This window comes from Petaurus breviceps, unplaced genomic scaffold (genome assembly GCF_028583685.1).
Source record: "Petaurus breviceps papuanus isolate PSGF00001 unplaced genomic scaffold, PetGlider_PUasm1.0 90763, whole genome shotgun sequence".
NCBI lineage: Eukaryota > Metazoa > Chordata > Mammalia > Diprotodontia > Petauridae > Petaurus > Petaurus breviceps.
The window spans coordinates 11,845,687-11,867,002 of record NW_027187340.1 but is presented as its reverse complement, the minus strand read 5'-3'; the positions used below and the strand labels follow the sequence as shown (position 1 = coordinate 11,867,002).

Genomic DNA, 21,316 nt, shown 5'->3' with positions numbered 1-21,316 from the left:
TGTTCACTTCCTTTACTCTGCACATTCTCACATATCAGGAGGTTCTGATTATCTATCTTTCTCTTTTCAACTGTTGTTGCTATCTTCTCTTTTCCTTCCTGGAGATGTATGAAAGATTCATCCTCAGAGTCATTAAAGTAAGGCTGGTCTTTTGCAGGGGGTGTTATAAGGTCTTCACCAAGTGATGTAACTGTTGTTTCACTGTCACAGCTATCAGCACTACTTCCCATAGCTTGCAGAGGTTCATGAACCTGGGGAGGGAATAAAAGGAGAGTAGATGCTGAGAAATACAAAATACAATCTCTGACTGACAGGGGATTTTTATGTTGACATTACTAATGTATTAGAAAATAGGGCAATGGGGTATGGTAGCAAAAACATTGAATCTGAAGTCAGAAGACCTGGGGTCAAATGTTGACTTTACCAATCATGAAAAGTCCTTCTAACTCTTAAATCTTTAGTTTCCTCAACTCTAAACTGTAAAAGTCAACTGGATGATCTCTACGGTAACTTCTAGATATAGTTTTAATAAATTACACAATCACAATTTGACGGCGGAAAAAAGGACCCCTGAGCCTTCCATTTGAATGAAGTATTCCTGAACCCTTCTATATGTATTGTCTCCCATCATTAGAATGTGAAAGCAGCAACTACCTTGCTCTTTTTCTTCATTTGAATGAAATGTCTGAAGTCTAAAATTAAAGTCATAAAGATTTTGCAATATATAAAGTAATGGTTAAGCAAAATGCAAAAGCACTAACATTCTGAGAAATTATGTAATTATACTAGTGTTTGAACTGACTCAAAATAGCATCTTTAAGGAAAAGAACTTCAATGTAAGAGATCAATAAAATTCATTACTAGAATGAGATTCTGATATGAAAAAAGATTAAAAATAAAGTAAAAGTCACTTTACAGTACATGTGCAGGATTATTCTTTGCAAAGGATTCAGAAATCTATATATATATAGCCCTAGTCTTTCTTCTGAGCTTCATATACTGCCAAGTGGACATTTCCACTAGGATAAATTCAATTTATCATTCACCATATCCAAAACAAACTATATTGTATTTTTCTTTGTATTTGATGTCTTTATATCACACACACACACACACACACACACACACACACACACAGAGAATGTTCCAAAAGTCTTAATGCAGTTTTAAACTGTTTAAACTGCATAATTACAGCATAAAATTGCTCTAAGACTTTTGGGATACCTTGCACATTTGTTTGTTGTCTCTCCCATCAGAATGTGAGCAGTTTGAGAATATGGACTGTTTCATTCTTTGTATTTGTATCCCTGAGGACTACCACAGTGTCTGGTACATAGAAAGTAGTTAATAAAGCTTGCTGAACTGAATATAACAACAGTTGGCATTACTACAGCATTTTATGATTTATAAAGTATTTTCCATCTATAATCTTATTTCATCCTAACAACAGCTCTATAAAAAAGAGTAAAAATAATGAATAAATTATCTGCATTTTACAGATGAATATATACTTTAAGTATATAATCAAGTACTCCAGGAGATAGATGGAAAAATGGAATGGTCAGAAGCACATAGGTGGGCATGCATATAAAGGATGGAGAACAATTTTGCTTAGCTGGAATGGTGGAGAATTTGTGTTGTGAATTAATTAGGAGTAAGAATGACAAAATATGACAAGGGATGGTACAGAAAATGCTGGAGAGTTATGAAGACACAGCAGAATAGAGTTTTGTTACTTTAAACATTAGTTGCTGTAAATTTTTTTTTACCTAGAAAAGCATAACTGAAAACAGTGTGTGAGAAAGATTGTTAGAAATAACTGTATAGGATGAATTGAAAAGAAAGTTAAAAGTTAGGAACATAAGAAAAGAACCCTAAATCGAAAAAAATATATACTTAGATTATATAACTACTAATCCTGACAGACCAAGGGTTAAAATCCTGGTCTTTGGACTCCATCCAGTTCCTGCTGTTCTGTAGCACAGCTGTAAGGTACCGCACAACAAGTGGGAGATACAAAGTTGAAAAACCACATATAGTCTGTATCCTCAAGGAAACTCACCATTTGGTTGGGGATGAAAGGATACAACACAAAAACAAATGAGCATAATACAAAGTGAAATAGAGTGAAGTTTAAGAAGAGATCTAGGTAGTGTTTTAATCATTTCTGAGGTATGGGAGATAATCACTTTCAGCTGGGAATCTCTGGAGAGTAAAAAGGTAAAATTAGGGAGTGCTTCAAAAGCATTCTTAACTTACGACCCATTAATTTTATTTTAAAAAATCTTTTAATTTTTCCCAATTTCATGTAAAAGCATTTTTTAACATTCATTTTTTTAAAAAAAATTTGAGTGCTAATTCTTTCCCTCCTTCCCATCATTCCTCCCTACCTAAGACAGCAAGCATTTTGATATAGGTTATATATGTGTGGTCATGCAAAGCATATTTCCATATTAGTAATGCTATAAAAGAAAACATAGGACTCCGCTCCCCCCCACCCCCACAAAAAAAGTGGAAAAAAATTAAGAATAGCATGCTTTAATCTACATTCAGACTCCATTACTCCTTTCTCTGGAGGTAGTTAGTATTTTTCATGTAAGCCCTTCAAAACTGTCTTGGATCTCTGTATTGCTAAAAATAGTCAGGTCATTCATAGTTAATCATTGTATACTATTGTTGTTACTGTGTACAATGTTCTCCAGGTTCTGCTCGTTTCACTTTGTATTAGTTCCTTAAGTCTTACCAGGTTTTTCTAAAACTACATTCCCTGTCATTTCTTGTAGCACAATAGCATTCCAACACAATCATATACCATTTGTTCAAACAGTCCCCAACTGATGGGTATCCCCCTCAATTTCCAATTCTTTGCCACCACAAAAAGAGCTGCTATAGACATTTTTGTATGTATAGGTCCTTTTCCATTTTTTTGATTTGTTTCTTTGGTACAAATACCTAGTAGTGCTATTGCTAGGTCAAAGGGTGTGTATAGTTTTATAGACTGCCAAAGATGTCAGTGGCACAAAAAAGGTTAAGAAGCCCTATCCTAAAGAGTACTGATTTCTCTAAGGTCATATAGAAACAGTAAAAGCCCAATTAGAACTTAGGTACCTAAGTCTTAATCTTTAATGTTTAGCTCTCCTTCTCTTGAACCAGGCTTCTTCCTTTGTTTATATGTGAACTTTTAGCTTCCTTTCCCAATCCATCTTACACATAACTATTTCTAATTTTTCTCAAACACCATTTTCAATTTTTACAGGTAAATATTCTATAGTAAGTAATGTCTAAAATAACAAAACTCATTTCTTCTATTGGTTCTTCAGTGCTCCAATATTTTCTATACTTTCCCATTTCATATTTTGTCACTACCACTCCTAATTAATTCACAATATAGATTCTCTACAATTCCAATTAAACAATCCTGTTTTCCATCTTTTATACACATACCATCTGTATGTTTCTAACCATTCATTCCATTTTTCTATTTATTTTCTCTCTGCCAGTAGCCCTCCCTATAAACATATGGATCAGAACTTAGCTAAGGAAGGTTTTCCTGACTCATTGCATCTCACTCTGATCATTCTTTAATGTTTCCCCTTTCCCGCTGATCCTTATAATCCTCCAAGTTTATTTTACTATTACCACTAAATTAATTTTCACTCACCAACTGTTTTAAAGATGTTTAAGTTTTTTTAACATATAAATACTATGTACTCCTAACCAGGTCATTAGTTCCATGAGAAGAGGCAATAACTTGAACATTTCAATTCTCCTATCATAGAAAGTAGTACAACATTTAGTTCACAAAACATAGTGCCTCATGAGTACTGTTGAGGGCCTGAAATGACTCATTAAAAAAAAAAAAAGATTATCAACACTCAAAAAAACACAATTAGGATAGGAAATATAAAACAAAATATATAACTGAAATGTTAGGAGATAAACTATTGGCTTTCTGGAAGTCCCAAAACAAAAATGAAGGACTTATAAAGTTCAGAGAGTTTAAATGATTATTAAAATAGGAGGTTTTAAAAAATGAAAACCTACAGTCAGTATGCAGGCATTTGGGTAAACAAATTCATCTAAATGCCAGAAGGAATTATGGCCTCAATGGTAAGTTACAGAAAGAAAAGTTACTGGATGGGACCAAGCCCCAAACAGAAAAATTATAGTAGCATATTTTGTTTAGAATGAAGAAGTGTATCATGATAATCACCGAATTGTACACATCTTACCTGAAGGTGATTAAGTGAAAGGCAATCTGTAGAAGAATCTTCAGCAAAACCACTGCTATCAGAATGCTGACTTGCAGTACGTAATAGCTGATCTACCAAAAAAAAAAAATGCCTATGAAAATTTTAATTCAAACATTGTTACAGAAATGACTTTGATACTAATATTATTGTGCATAACTTTTGTTTTGATTTATATAAAATATTTTCAAAAGTTAAAGCAGATCTAAATTTTCTACTGAACACTAAACCTTAGGGCTCACATTATATTAAAATGCTTATCTCTGACTCAAGTCAGAAATCCTTTTAAATATAAGTATTAGGAATAAGTCTTTTGTTGATTTATATTCTTCAGGTAGAATCAGCCTCAAAGAAAAGTAATTCTAAACTACATACAAAAAAGAAAATTCTTATTATGTAAGTATACTTAAGCTCTTGATGAAATATAAAAACTTTAGCAATGAAGGGGAAGAGGGGACAGTATCTATATTCATAGAAAGATCTGTGTGAATCTAAAAATAGTGAAAACAGGTTATAAATTATGCAAAAAGGTTTTAAAAAGAGATTCCTACCTCTTTATTAGCCACTTCATTTTCTCCAAGTATCACTGTCTTTTGAGGTTTAAAAAGAGCTGGCAATTTTGCTTTAGTTAAATTCTAAAAAGCAAATGCAATAGGCCCCAAAATCAAAGGTACTTTATAATGAGCTAATGATTTATAACCAGGGATGGGAGAAAGGCTATGGTGCCAATCAACTTGTAACAGTGGTCTGAAGAGAATTTTAACCAAGTTAATTAACTACTAGTTGTCTATTGGGTAACGCACCATATTTTCTAAACAAGGAGCCCTACTTTACATTTTAACAAATGAGAAGTGCATAATGCCATCATATTTTCAAGTACCAAAAAGGCAGATGGCAGTTAATAGCTTTACCACTTTGATCCCTACCTTTCATTTGTGGTAAAATCTAACATCTAACCAGAACACAGAAATGAGTATGACATGTAGAGCTTAAGATTTTCATTACTAACAAAAAAGGTTATCTTCTAAACAATAATGCAACATGTACATATTAGTTATTGATTTTCATCTTATATTCTTGTACATATATTCCTGATGCTGACAATCAGATAAAATTCCATTTCCAAATCAGTTAACATCACTTCGGCAGTAACCCCATGGAACAAATAGCTATAATGTCTGATTACCTCTTTTTAATTTGGTAAGACCCAGCTGGCAAGTGGATGAAACATGTGGAGCTTCTCCCTCTGTACTTTGAACCTATGGAAGAGATTCAAGTCATTAAGAGTCAGAATGCTCTAAGGCAAATAATGAGAATAGATGGTTGACAGCAACAGAACACAAGCTAATTTAACTAAAAAATAAATCAAATAACATTCAACTAGGTTGCCTAGTGCTGGAGAAGGAAACTTGTGAGAATAAAATCACAAATATATGTGTCAAAGTTGTTGTCATATTTTAAAAGAGACAAAACAAAGTTCATCTTTTAGTTGCTAGAATCCCTTACAATTCAATTTAATAATTAAATTGTCTAGTTAATAACTACAAAGGAGAATAATAGTTTCTAGCGTCATAAGCCATCAAATAAAAATAACTGAACATACGAACAATTGTATTCAATGACAAAAATAAATATTGAATAGAATAAAGAATCCCATGACAAAGTCTTTAAAAGTAGAACTTCTGTTAAGTAGAAGCAACCCTGGGGAAGGGAAGAAGCACTAAAGTATCTGCCATGTACCAATCACCATGTTAAGTGTTTTACAAATATTATCTCCTAAAAACCCTGGGAGATAGGTGTTGTTATTATCATCCCTATTTTAAAGTTGAGAAAACTGTGGCAGACAATGGTTACATCATTTGTCACATAGCTAGTAGGTGTCTGTGCCTGGATTTGAACTCAGGGGCAGTGCTCTATCCACTGTGCCACCTAGCTGCCTAGGAAAAAATGTTACAAGAGCAACCTCCTTATTTTGTCCCTAATCTCCTTTTCTGGGAGTGCTTCATTAGAAACTAGACATGGCATACATATATTCTAGGTAAAGTGTGGAAACAGTAAGCCTACCCTTACTGTTCACTCAAAGTTTATTGGAACTTGAGTTATCACAGATTAAGTAACTGTGCATCATGAATAATTGTACCTTCCAGCAGTAAATAAAAGTATTATTAAAAAAAAAAAAAAGGTATTATTAAAAAAAGGTCTCAGGGGCAGCTAGGTAGCACAGTGGAGAGAATACCAGTGATGGAGTCAGGAGGATGAGAGTTCAAATTTGGCCTCAGACATTTAACACTTACTAGCTGTGTGACCCTATGCAAGTCACTTAACCCCAATTGCCTAACCCCCCCCCCAAAAGGTCTCTTGTTAAGATTCCTTTGTGTTGTATTATAATTTACAGTCAGCTTAATTTAAAACAACTTTTATTCTCCAGATAAAGTTATCAGCAACCTGCCATCTAGTTCTGGTTCTGTCCTCACACCAAGAACCTGTAGAAAAAGAGTCCTTCCAGCAACTTTGATGGATTTCTTAACAGATGTATTATCCTGTATGTAAACATATTAATGCACACATGCATTCATTCACTCATTTAGATACCATGGTACCCTTTCCAAATACAAATCATGGACTCTACCAGTCTATTCAATTCTCTTTTACTGTTTTCTGCAATTATCTAATATATTCCAATAAGATAAAAAAATCTCGTCAAAACAGTAGGACAGGTAGCTGAGGTACAAAGGTGACAAAATGAGGTTAAATTTCTTCCCCTTTGAAGATGAGCCTTGATGCCCACCCTCCTCCACACATACACTATAAAACTTTTAACAACATAGACTTTACAAGGTATATACTTACATGTCATATTATTTATTGATATATTATCAATATATATATATTGATATTTAGAGAGTTATGAAGTGGAGAAAGATATCATTAAAGAAGTAAATAAATATAAAGTGAATATAATACCTAATTAAAACTTTTGTTACTTTAAGGTTTTTAAAAACTATATGAATCTAGCTGTAAGGCATGCTGAAGTCCTTTTGTCTGATTATTTATAAAATCAAATATCTTTAAAATAGAGAGAACACTAATTTTAGGAACAATTTCAAAACTAATTTCATTATTTAATGATATTTAATCTCAGCTGCCCTATCCTGTAAAATTTAAATTGAAATAGTATAGAAAATTTCAACAAGGTTAATATTTCCAACAGTAGGTGAGAGCCTCTTAATATATATTGAGTCTGCAGTTCTAAACCATAGAATGTTTGTGAGGATCTCTCAACACTATCTAAAAAGCCATCATGTCATTAAACATGAAGCTGATTAGGAGCACGACATAATTTAATGACATACATGAACACCAAGAAGGTTTATAATAGCTTCATCAAAATACAGAAACAGAATGTCAGGAGTCAGAAGGAACCTAAAGAGATTATCTACCTATTACTTGTCCTTTTAAGAGAAGGAAACCAAAGCTTATGGGGCAAGATGATTTGCTCAACTGGACCAATATTAAAAAACTGATAAATTTATCTCCATAGGATTGTACAAGGCAAATACACATCTAAAAATTCATTATACTTTATCCTCTCAGAGTCTTAGCTACAATAGTTTATGGTCATCTAAAATATTTGGAGGATATTAACTGCTTGAAACTATCAACTCCAAATAATATTTTCAATTAGAGAAACATGGAAAACAGACCGAACTTTTTCCTTTTGTAAATATATAAAATTTGCAGTGTTATATAACTCTTTTTTTTTCCCCTCCAAAACTGCTCATAGAAAAAAGTTCAACAGGAAAGGCTTTGTTTAATTCAAAGGCCAAGAAAATGCATTTTATTTTCATACTCAACAAAAGATCTATTATTAGGTTGTATTCAAGTCTAGACTTTTTTTTAAAGTTCACTTTAAGTAATTTTAACTCAGCACTATAATCACTAGAAGAATGCTCCAGGAATCTCAGCTTTCAATTTAACATTACAATACAACTTACTAAACTATGAAATTTCAGTTTTTCAATTACATAAATGCATTCGTAAACCTTAAAGTCCTATATAAAGACTAGCTATTATGCTTCTATTTGTAATCTGTCATAAAACAGAATAACAAAATTTCTAAAACAATGCATTACCTCAAATGTAAAGCTGTAAATAAAATATCATCAGTAGACAATCTTTGAAATAATTACATATTAAATTCCTCCCAGATTCTATAACATTAAAAGAATTACTCTTCTAAATTAAATATTTAAAAATAAAGAAAATTAAAAAAATATATATTTAGTATCTTATTAAAGCAGAGCAAAAAATATTTAAAATGTTACAATTTTATGCAACAGGTACTACCACATTAAGTAAAAAATGATATGGAATGGATCTACATAACTGAAGTCTGTTCTTGTTTTTGGAAAAACTTTATTACCAGCACAATTGGCTCTTCTGGTTTTAATTTTTTGTTTTAGTCATGGTTTATTAAGACCTCTCTCTTAACAGATGAGGTAAATAATGACATAATTGTGGATATAGTACTTGTCACAACATTTGGATCAGAAGTTCATTACAAACTCTGGGAAAAAATGTACTAACTTAATTTTTTAACATATGGTACTATGTATTAACTTTTTTTTTTTGCTTTTTGGAGGGCAATTGGGGTTGAGTGACTTGCCTAAAGTCACACGGCTATTTTTTGTGTTGTGTCTGAAGCTGGATCCAAACCCAGGCCCTCCTGACTCCAAGGCCAGCGCTTTATTCACTGTGCCACCTAGCTGCCCCTCTGTGTATTAAATTTTAAAAAAAAATTTATGTGTACTTATGTCACAACAATGTACTCTAAAATATACCAGAAATGACAACAGAATGAAGTAAAAAACATTACAACCAAATACATACAAATGTTTTTTTCCTTCCAGTTTTACAGTTAATATTGATTCTGTTCATTGATGAATTGATTCTGTTCATTGATGAAATGATTACAAAAACACTGGAACATTTATATAACACTATTAACTATCTGCAGAATTTGACTGGTTACCCTTCTAGGGCCTCCATAAGCTACTAAAGAACCTCAGTAAAGAGTTTAACCAAAAAGATGATCCAAAGTACAATGTACTTCTCTATACTGCTATAGAGAAAAACATCAACAACTATAGTTAATACCTATCTCAAATATTTGCATATTACATTTTTAAGCGTTAAGTTTTTCATTATAATTTGAAAAAAAATTATATCCATGAAGATGGCGGAGTAGAAGCAGGACTTCTGAGAAGCTCCGGCTTCCACCTTCCCCAACAATGTAAAAAGGGGACTCTGAACAAACTTTGGAGCTGCAGAACCCACAAAATGAGACAGAGAAGCTAACCTCCCACTGAGGACAGCCCAGCAGGCCGGCAGGAATAGGCCAGCGCAGCCAGGCCCCGGGAGCCTGAGGTTTTAGGCCCAGGGCGGGTCTAACCATCCGCTAGCGGAGGGACTCCAGATCAGGAGTAGCTGTGGCCATTTCCAGAATCATCAACACATAGATGCGAAGGACAAAGGGAGAGGTCAGTGCAGTCTTGACATTGGGACCCAGTAAGTGGGAGTACATCAGCTTTTGCCTCCAGGGCAAGAAGCCACTGAGAAGTTGACACAGCCAGCCAGCGCCACCTGACAGCTTCAGCTCCTGGCCTACAGAGTGTAGGGGGACCAAGTGACCAGTGTGAGGGGTAATCGCTCTTGCTTTAACCTGCTAGGATCTGGATTGCAATCTAGGGTGGAGGTCCTGGGGTGTGTGTCCAGCTTGCCAGAGCATATGGAGACCTCAGAGAGGGCACCCATGTAATACCTCCAGCAGCTGAGAAAACCCCAGCGTTTGGGACGAAAGCTCCCCTGTCTGGTGGCAGAGTCCTACTGGGGCAAAAAGCCCAGGGGTCAAGTGACTGAGGGGTGACATGACCAGGCAAAGGAAACAAAGCAGACAGAAGATTCCAACATTAGACTCCTATTTTGGGGACAAAAAAGAGCAAAGCATAAAACAGGAGGAAGACAGTGAAGTCAGAACTCCTGCACCAAAAGCTTCAAAGGAAAATATGAGCTGGTTACAGGCCATAGAGGGCCTTAAGAAGCAAATAAGAGAAGTGGAGGAAAAATTGGGAAGACAAATGAGAATAATGCAAGAAAATTACGAAATGAGAGTCAACAGCCTGACTGAGGAAAATAACACCTTAAAAAAGAGACTAACTCAAATGGCAAAAGAGGCTCAAAAAGGGAATGAGGAGAAGAACGCCTTAAAAAGCCGAATTCACCAGATGGAAAAAGAATCTCAAAAGCTCACTGAGGAGAATCATTGCTTCAGAATTACAATGGAGCAAATGGAAGCTAATGACTTTATGAGAAATCAAGATGCTGTTATCCAAACAAATGAAAGAATAGAAGGCAATGTGAAATATTTCATGGGAAAAACCACTGACCTGGAAAGTAGATCTAGGAGAGATAATTTAAAAATTATTGGACTACCTGAAAGCCATGATCAAATAAAGAACCTAGAAATCATCCTCCAAGAAATCCTCAAGGAAAACTGCCCTGATGTTTTAGAACCAGAAGGCAAAATGAAGGTTGAAAGAATCCAACAATCACCTCCTGAAAAAGATCCCAAAAAGAAAACTCCTAGGAATATTATAGCCAGGTTCCAGAATTCCCAGATTAAGGAGAGAATATTACAAGCAGCCAGGAAGAAACAATTTGAATATTGTGGAAACACAATCAGGATAACCCAGGATCTGGCAGCTTCTACACTGAGGGATCGAAGGGCTTGGAATATGATATTCCGGAGGTCAAAGGAGCTGGGATTAAAACCAAGAATCACCTGCCCAGCAAAACTGAGTATCATGTTTCAGGGGAAAATATGGTCATTCAGTGCAATAGAGGACTTTCAAGTATTCTTAATGAAAAAAAGCAGAGTTGAATAGAAAATTTGACATCCAGATACAAGAAGCAAGAGAAGCTTGAGAAGGTAAACAGGGAAAAGAAATCATAAGGAATTTATCAAAGTTGAACTATTAATATTCCTACATGGAAAAACAATAATTGTAACTGATGAAACTTTTCTCAGTATGAAAATAGTTGAAGGGAATAGAAATATGTGTGTGTGTGTCTATATACGAGGGTATATGGGCATATGAATACATATGTGAGTGTGTGTATATATGTTTACAGGTATACATAGAGGGCACAGGACCAATTTAACAGGAAGGGATGATACTTAAAAGGTGAAATTAAGAGGTAAGAGTGGAATATAATGAGAGGAGATGGGGAGAGACAGAATGGGGTAAACTATCTCATATAGAAGAGACAAGGGAAAATGGTTACAACGGAGGGGAAGAATAGGAAGGCAAAAGTGAATGGGTCAACCTTATTCTCATTGAATTTGGCTTGGGGAGGGAATGACATACACACTAAATAGGGTATCTCACCCTACAGGATAGTAGGGGGGAAGAGGATGAGAGGGGGGATGATGGAATTAATTATATACACTGTATGTTTATATATACATTTTATATATAAAATTACATAAACCTTATTTTATATATGAAAACTAAGGCTAAGAAAGTTTTTGTAAAAGCGAGAGAAAACATGGTACACAACTGAAAGAGAACTTTAATATGGAAGGACCTGAATTTAAATCTTGTCACTCTCACCTATCAGGGGTGAACCTTGTTAATTGGTTTCTTTGGCCTCAGTTTATTTATTTCTAAAATGAGGGGGCGGTTGGCTAGGTGACCTTCTAGATCTAATTCTATGATCCTGTGAAAGTAACATGCTTAATGTCAACGTGTAACTTTAGTAAAAAGTGTCTTTAACTTAAAGTCAGAAGGCCCAAGTTAAAGTCCCAATTCTGCCACTTCTTCGTTATTTCTCCTTATGCAAGTCATATAATTTCCAAGAGTTCTTGTCTACAAAACAGGAAAACTGGACTGGATGACTTCTAAGGTCTTGTTCAGCTATAATGTCCTGTGATTCTCTGATACTATTAGTGGCAGACAGACAACGTAGAAGAATTGGACCAAAAATGTGGGCATCAACATGCCATTTCCATCAATGGCTTTTAACATGAACTCTATCTAGTCTCACGCTTATCTCAAATATAAGTAGGCAATTTCAAAGGTTTTGAGGGGAAAGTGGTTGAACTAGGAAGACTGAAAGAATAAAAACATAAAACCTCCCTAGAAACCTGGAAATTTTTAAAAATTTCCTTTCATGATTTTTAGCATACTTTGATAGCTCCATGATAGATTCTGACAAAATGTGTATTACCTCTACCAGCGTTGGATTAAGAATGCAACATAACCATAACTTTCATCCTGTTTTAATCTTGTGGCTGAGTTTTATAAATCCTTCATGGGGAGGTACACACAGACTACTGAAGACCTTCCTCTAGATTCCTTTACATTTCATCGATGCCAGTGCAACAAAGACTATCTATTGGGACCAGTCCATCTTCTTTTCTGATCGTATATATTTTTGGATACTGTATTTTACACCACTTTCCTACACAATTTTCATTAGTAATATTTTATAGACTACTCATGCTCTATCTCTCTCCATTGTTCTTTGGATGACCTACAGAATCAATTCCTTTAGTTGTTTTCCATGTTGTCATCAGAAAAATACTAGTGTTAACCAGAACTTGGAATCATTAAAAAATACTGCAATTTCCCAAATGCAATTTGGTCACATAGCTGTGTTATTTTATAACTGACCAAACTCTTATCCTCTTAAAGAAAAAAATTAAGCCATCAAGATTATAATCAAACCACTAAATTTCAACTATTCCTTTCTTTTTCTGACAAGACAGCTTGATGGTTCTGTCTTAGAAGAGCAGCTAAAATCTTAATCACTATTTTCTACTTACTAAAATTAGATATGTTTAGTAACCACTATAGCAGAGGCAACAGACTCAAAACAATAACTGAATTTATGATATTCTATGGGCTACTGAAATAAAAAAGAACATTTGTGTCTTATAATTTTAATTTTTTTTGCAAAGGTAAATGTTTAAATCTCAAATGGATCACACTATGATGAGACCTGTGATGACACCCTTTTCCTATTTCCTAACGTGCATTTTCAATCCTTTAAAGATGCCCAAAGAAGTATTCTTCATTAATTTTGAAACTTTCTAAAGGCTTGCAGTAGGAAAGATGAATTCCTATTGTCTCAAAATTCTGGAACTGGAAATTCCTAAGATATATAGAACATACTTATGTTACTTTATAAATGACCAAATCCCTATCTCTTCAAAAAATTCCCCCAATATTATATATGCATCATAGTGAAAGATAACTTAAAAAAATAAACACTCTAAATTGGTATTCCAGAAGAATGGTAAAAATGCTGTTTTGCTATTTATCAAACGTGTGCCCTGATTTCAAAAGTATTAATTGTGTATTCTAGAACATTCCTGTGTCTTCTTTTAATAACACTATCAACAGGTGGACATTTTAACTTTAAATTTGATCTTTATCAGAAATCTTTAATAAAGAGAAAACACATTTTACTGGAAAAGGATAGGAAATAAGGATTAGACATCTGACTTCCGATGATGGGAAGGTTTGCACCTTCTCTGCAACTTAGTTTATAGAGTTGCTCCAAAGCACTGAGGATTTAAATGATTTGTCTATGATCAAAGAATTAATATTCAATAAGAGACAAGAATTGAACCCAGGTCTTCCTGCTTTGAGGTCAGTTTTCTACCCTATATACAACACTGCATCTCCTCAAAAAACAAATATAGATAAATAAATAAGACCAAAGCTGCATATTTTAACACATTGAATCAATTTAGATTTGCATCTTAAGAATCCAAAAGAAAATCTTAATAATATATATTATATACCACGAAGGTAGAATGAGAGTACTGGAAAGAACATCAACTGAACTGGGAGAAAGAGTCTTGGATTCTAATCCTGGCTCTGCCATTAACTAGCAACACGACTTTTGCAAATTTACTCAATGTGTTTTTTTCACGTGAAGATTGGGATATGGAAATGGATGATTTGAGAGGTCACATCAAACTCTAAAATATCCTATAATCACCTACAAATTTTAACTTGAAAAACACTGCAGTTATACACAGATGTACTTTATTTCTACAAAGAATAAGAACTTGGGAGGGCAGGGACTTTAGCTCAAAACATTCAAACCTGTTAATTTAACAATATTTACTAAATTATCACTGTGCAGAAAACATCTTATTTTCTAAAAAAAGCAGTCTTTCTTTGTTCTGAGAAAATGTACAATCTAAAGAAGAAAAGCAAAATATACAATTAGGCTGTAAGAGCAAAATAATTACAAAGATTGTTCTGCTCACATGTACTGTAGTAAAGTACAAAAGAATACAGGATAAAAACAATTGGGATTGAAACATAAGTATAAAAATAAGTTTGCACTAATTTTGGTAAAAAAAAAAAATTCGAAAGTTGAAGAGGGTAAAAGTCCAAAAATGAATGTCCCTAAATCTGTAAACAGTAGCAACTTCATTTTGAGCACACAAATATATATTTAACACTTTTACAAATGAGAGTCACAAATCCACATACATGGCCAATAGTTATGCCATCACAGCAGCACATTCACATACTAATGCTTGACCCTGGGCAAATTACTTAGATATAAGGAAAATATCACATAGAAACTAATTTCACAGAGGCAGGTGAAGACAAAAATCTCTCTAGAAATGCAAGATCAGTTAGCTCATTGTTACATAATTCTAACTCTGTGGGAGAGAATGTATTCCCAACTTGTCAAAGAGGCATTGCTGTTGTAGGGTAATTTTTAATTTGGATCTTAATCAATCACTTATATTACTGCTCTGTTGTTTTGAAAAGCACATTGCTGTAGTAACATTCATCATAAGGAAAACAAGAGAAACCTTATGTAATTATGAACAGAAAAACCAAATTTAATTTCTAATTTTGCAAGTTTGAAAAAAGTAAATATAATTTTGAATAGTTTGAAAAATACTTCAATGTAAACAAACTGGCATGCAAATTAAGAAACAGTGTTTTTTATATGGGACAAACAACTGCATTTTTACAGACCTGGATTAGTCTTCCCAGCTTCTTGGCTCTTTTTTCCATTTAATATATGGTCTCTCTTTGCTTTCAATGGCCAGGTTCTCAAAAGTCAGACTTCTTGCTGCCAAAGCTTCTCACCTCTGACCCTGGTAGTATTCCTTTCCTCCGGGCACAATGTCACTTTCAGAACTTAATGCCTTACCTAACAACCCAAAAGACTCTTTTCCCTCCACTGGTACTGACTGATGTTCAGCTAATCTATTAAAGAGAACTGACTTACTGAAAAAGACTCTTTTGAAAGAACTCTTACTCATACTTACTGGCTGTCTTCACAGGAAGTAAGTTCCCAATAGAACTCAAAATTCAAAGGAAAGAGACTGCAAAAAGTTACAACACATTTTCATCGAGATCTAAAAGTTGCTTTAGTAGGATTGTTCTCATTTCTGTCAATATGCCCCAAATCTAACTGGAAGAAAAGGAAATAAAGTAACATGCTTCCCGTCTTTATCCATTGTTTAATAAAACTTCTTTAAGGATCCCAAGGGGATGGGGAGAGGGTGTGGGGCTTGAAAATACAGTGCTAGTCATTTTAAGTCTATAATTCAACAAACCTGAGTAACAAAAATACTCTCCCCTTTAATTCTCCATATTTCAAATGTGCTTAGGAAGCACTCAATTTAATCTAGACAAATCAAGGTTTAAGGGTGTACATCTATCTATATCTATCTATCTATACACTTTGGAGAGAGGGAGGTTTTCCAGTTCCTTTAGATCTTATCAAAATATCTAACTTTATAATCCTGAGTATTTTGGTTTTTTGGCAATTTTCACAACTGAAACAACTGTTTCAATCCCAATTGTTTTATCAAGTTTATTAGTTGAATAACAACTACAAATATGTTTATATAGTGCTTTTAAGGCCTGCAAAGTTCTTAATCACAACAACCTTGTAAGGTAGTAGTACAAGAAATTCCTAGTTTACAGGTGAAGACATAGGCTCTGAAAGGTTAAGTTGTAGGCCCAAAGTCACACAGTGCCTAATCCTATCTACAAGTCTATGGCTCTATGATGGTACATTGTTTCTCCTTACCTAGAAGCCAACCCTAAAATTCTGGATTGAGATAAATTTTTCCCTTTCAAAACCAAAAAGAAGGGGAAAAAAAGACAATTAGTAACATGACACTTAAGGGTATGGATTCCCATTATTTGACTGAGACCCAAATTAGGGTCACCGGGTATCTAGAGAAAGGTTTTGAAGACACAACAGTATAAACAAAGTAACAAAGTATAACAAAGTACAAAAGATAGAAAAAGGGAACTGGAGCCTGGCCAACCCAGTCTGAGTATCACCTCTGATGCTTGTCTTTCCTGAGTCAGACATGTTGTTGTTGGAAACTTTATAATAGCTACTAAGAAAGCTGATAAAGTCCTATTTGGAATATTGGTTATCTTAGAACTCTCTCTTCTTATTCTGGTCTAAGGATGCCCCTGTTTATCAAGAATCAATTCTAGGAGGAGGCTAGGTGGCACGGTGAGCAACGTGCCAGCCCCAGACTTAGGAGGACCAGAGTTTGGTTCCGGCCTCAGACACTTAACACACAAAAAAACTAGCCGTGTAACCTTGGGCAAGTTACTTAACCCCAACTGCCCTCCAAAAAAAAAAAAGGCAAAAAAAAACCAACTTGATTTTGAAATACGTGTCTACCATGTGCCAGATACTGTACTAAGGTGCCAGGAATAAAAGCACAAAGAACAAAATAATCCTTACTCACAATGAGCTTACATTGTGACAAGCACATATAAAAATCTTTATAGCATAAATATATATGTATTTAATAAAAACATACATACACATAGTAGGTAAATTAGAACAAAGGAGATTATTAGGAGGTCGGGTAAAGAGGAGGAAGGAATTATCAGAAAAAGCTTTATGAATAAGACAGTGCCTAAGCTACATCATAAAGGAAGAAAGGAGCTCTATGAAGCAGAGGTAAGAGGGAATGTATGCCAAGTATGGAGGATGGCCAATGCAAAGAGATAGAAAAGGGAGATGAGATGTCATTAGAGATGAATCAGAGAGAAGAACAATTTGGCTAGATCACAGAGCACAGGAGAACATGTAATAAAGCTAAAAAAGCTGGGGCTAGACTGTAAACATAGAGACATTCCGATTTTATTCTAGCTGAGATAGGAAGCCACTGGAAGTGGTTAAGTAGGGAAGCTCCATGGTCAGAACAGAGCTTAGGGAAAAGAACTTTAGCAGCAGTGTGCAGAACAGACTGGAGTGGTCAGAGACTTGAGTCAGGGACACCAATTGGACAATTCAATCTAAGCAAGAGATGATAAAGCCCTGCACTAAAGTGGTAGCTGCCTGAGCAAAGAAAAGGCATTGAATGGAAGAGATGTTTGGAAGGGAAAATAGAAAATAAGCAAGATTTGGCAACCTATTAGAAATGTGAACTGAGGGAGGATGGACAGAGATAACCAAGATTATAAAGCAGAGACACTGGAAGGATGATAATGCCTTGGACAAATTGCAAGAGGGGAGGGTTTAGAGTGAAAGATAATAAATTTAAGATGTCTCAAAGTTTGGAATGTTTAATTCATACACTCAGTGTAAAAATGTTTAATAATGCAATTGGTGATGCAGGACTAAAGCTCAGAGGAGAGACTGGGCCTGGCAATTTCTACTAGTCACTTGATTACTAGGACTGCACTGGATATCCCAGCAATGGATATTACACTGAAAGATCTCAGAGTTCCAAGTTTAGTGTTTATCGAGTAGCAGTGAGCCTTATCTATAGGATAAATAAGACATCTGCAGTTTAAAAAAATTAAAGATGTAAAAAAAAAAACCAAACCATGGCCAGTGTTTAAGGTTCCATGTTACTCTGTGACAAGAGACTAAAAGAAATATACTACTGCATATAGTCTGTATGTAGGTTTTAGAATGTAATCAAAGTATTGTAAAGCAAACAGTATATTCAAATCTTATCAGGTGAACATAGTATTTTAAAGACTCTTAATATGGATAACAAATTATTATTTTAAAAAAGTACTGATTAAAGCAGGGTGAAATTTATTTCAGATTAACATCTTTTTCAAAAGCATTCTAGTTCAAGGATAAAGTAGAATGTGATATTAAATTTCAGAAGGAAGAAATTAGATAATCCTCCCCACCCCCATACACACACATATACACAAAGTTTGTAAAATCAGAGTAAGTTAGAATCTTTTGGAGGGCTAGCTTTAAGTTAGTAGAAATGGAGTAACCTACACAAATGCAAGAAAATCAGATGACACCAAATTTTTTGATTGCTACAGAGCTCTCTGCATGATCCATCAATGAAGTTTTCCAAAAAGCAAGAAATCATTAATCAACAAATATTTGTTAATGCTACTATACTTGAGGCATTGTGCTAGGAACACAAACAGCTTCTACTCTCAAGTTTACATTCTCTCTGTAACTTAGAGTTTACTAGTTCTTACTGTTCAAAGCAAGCTCATCTATGCTTTATAAAATCTGATCAAATTAATCTTTTAGTCATATCCAATTCTGCTACACTAGATGCATAATTAACCCTAATCAGAACCATAAGGTAAAATGTTGAATGCCTATTGCCTCCCCTTTAGGTGTATACTTTATCTTATTTCCAAAGACTCAATATCATCATGTTCTATTTTTCCATACCTCCAACAAAACCTGTTCTCAAGTTCTTCATTCATACTAATACATATATACACATATGTACATGTGTGTATGTATGTAAAATCACACCTACATCAGCAAATGATCGTTTATTTCACCTATGAATATGAGAAATTTTTTTTTACCACCAACACTGTCAAAACTTGAAAGCTCTGTTTTCATTCATCCAGCTATGTTTCGTTTTAGAAACACCTGGGTTTATATGAATTATGAATACTTATGAAATAAATACGAATGACTGATTTTTTTTTAAACCGCCCATTACTTGAACACAGTTCCAGTATTTTTCTACTTACCTCTTCCATCTCAAAAGAGTCCTTTTGCGATATCATTATGTTCTTTATGGATGGGTTTGGTATTGGTACACATGGTTCTTTATCTGGTGTGGATGCATGTACATTTTTCAGCTCACTGCTTTCTATCTCACTACTGCTGGACAGGTCAAAGTCAGTATTAAAATTAGAGTCTATAATGCCAGATTCTTCACCTTCTCTAATTTCATGACTTTCAGATTCCTTATTTTGATCATCTTCTGTTCCTTGGCTTAAATTACTATTTACTTCATCAGAAAGTCTTTCAATATTAACACTGCCCATAATGTTGGTTGGATTACCAGATACCTCCTCTTTCACTGTGGCCAACAAAGGTGAACTATCTTTCTTTTTTACATTTTTGGGTGATTTTTGATCACTTTTAATGCCATTTTCTTCAGTCCAAGGAACACTTGAAATTTTTCCTTTTTCAGCAGTTGGGGATGGGGCACTTTCTCCTGCTAACTGATTCCCACATAAGTTCAGTTTTGATAGTGTTTTCATTAAGCGACTTGCAGTGTTACTTCGAGTTAAAGGTGGAGGGGCATCTGTCTCCTTGTTAGAGATCACAGAAGACATACTACCAATTCTCTGCAACGGAGTCCCAGAAACTTGAGAATATAAAGAAGAAAAAGCATTGGCCACAGTAGTAAGCACTTCAATTTGACGAAAACGGCCTACATGAAGATAAAAAGAAATTTAAATTTGTCACGTTATATTAAATAAGAAAAACTCTCAATCCTTTCTTTTTTCTAATCTGAGTTTCATATAGTTTCTATTTGTACCTTTATGAATACACTGTCTTAGCACAAAGTACAGAATTTATCAGGTTTTGACATGACAAAGCAAAGCAAATATAAAATGGCAAGAGTATATGTTTGTGAGGTACAGCTGGCAGATTTTTATTTTCCTATTAAATATTCAGAGACCATATAAGGAAACACAAAGACAAATGAGTTTAAATGACCAAGGAAAACTGCTGAAATTTTAGACTATGATTTCATCTAATGATTACAATGGCTCCTTCTCCCATCTCTCATTTCCAAAACTAAAACATAAGAGGTAAATCTGAGCTACAACTGGTAAGTTTCTTGCAAGTAAATTATTCTTGGTAATATCAATACAGATTGTAAATATATCTTATTTCTGAGAGACACACAGAATAAGTTTTGTAAATTAATTATAAGAATCTAAGTTAGACTATCATTTTTTTATTAGAGAATAAAAAGTTACTCAAATCATTATTCATAGTTTTAAATATAAAGGTAACATTTCATTTAAATACTATTCCTGAAAAAATGAGTATGTTTAGAAAATTAGACAAGTATTTACTGTGATTGCTAAATCATAACTTGTTCCATAAAAACAACAACAGCAACTTACTTGTTAAAGCAAAATTTGGGTTTTCCACTTCCATCCGCTGCATTTGAGCACTTAAAAATACTTTAATATCTATCCCTCTGGCAAATGATGATGAATTAAAAAATCTTGATGGAATTTTAGAAGCAATATCTGGTTCATCTCGTCCAAATCCAAGATTGTAAAGAATTTCTTCAGGATCTTCTTCATAAAGTTCCAGTAGTTCTGAAACACTAAGAAGGGGAATGGGGGTGGGAATGGGGTGGAGAGGGAAGTAAAATAAAGCAAAATTCCAAGACAAAAATCTCAACTGACTTGATACGCAAGTTAAAAAACTAATACAATCTATCTTGTTTTCCTAAGATTTAAAAATAAAAAGTATAATAAAATAATTTTTTTTCCTTGCAGCTATTCTCTCTTTAAGCCATTATCCATTTTGGTGTTAGTAGTTTTTAAGCCTGCACTGTCCTTGATGTTGCATACTACCTAGCAAAAGGTCTTTACCTTCAAGGAATTTTTTAGAAAGTTGACTAAATACCCTTAAAAAATAACCAATCAACACAACGCTAAATGAATCAATACTCTCACCTTATTGACTGTCTCATTTTAGTAGATTTCCACTAAAGAAAAGCCATT

The 21,316-nt window shown here is 34.2% G+C and overlaps 2 protein-coding genes across 2 annotated transcripts in view; both read right to left on the bottom strand.

Moving 5' to 3' along the window:
* Positions 1 to 21,285, bottom strand: part of ITPRID2 (ITPR interacting domain containing 2) — a 40,042-nt gene extending 18,757 nt beyond the window's left edge. Inside the window, 8 exon segments of the mRNA XM_069068598.1 lie at positions 1 to 2; positions 5 to 251; positions 4,233 to 4,324; positions 5,437 to 5,509; positions 19,307 to 19,998; positions 20,705 to 21,038; positions 21,145 to 21,148; positions 21,269 to 21,285. The exon segment at positions 1 to 2 is cut by the window's left edge and continues 819 nt beyond it. Of these exon segments, the coding sequence (XP_068924699.1) occupies positions 1 to 2; positions 5 to 251; positions 4,233 to 4,324; positions 5,437 to 5,509; positions 19,307 to 19,998; positions 20,705 to 21,038; positions 21,145 to 21,148; positions 21,269 to 21,285 (1,461 nt within the window).
* The window catches only part of LOC138146564 (protein ITPRID2-like), a 7,679-nt gene continuing 7,648 nt past the window's right edge, over positions 21,286 to 21,316 (bottom strand). The window contains exon 6 of the mRNA XM_069068574.1: positions 21,286 to 21,316. This exon is cut by the window's right edge and continues 93 nt beyond it. Within this exon, the coding sequence (XP_068924675.1) occupies positions 21,301 to 21,316 (16 nt within the window). The 3' untranslated portion in view covers positions 21,286 to 21,300.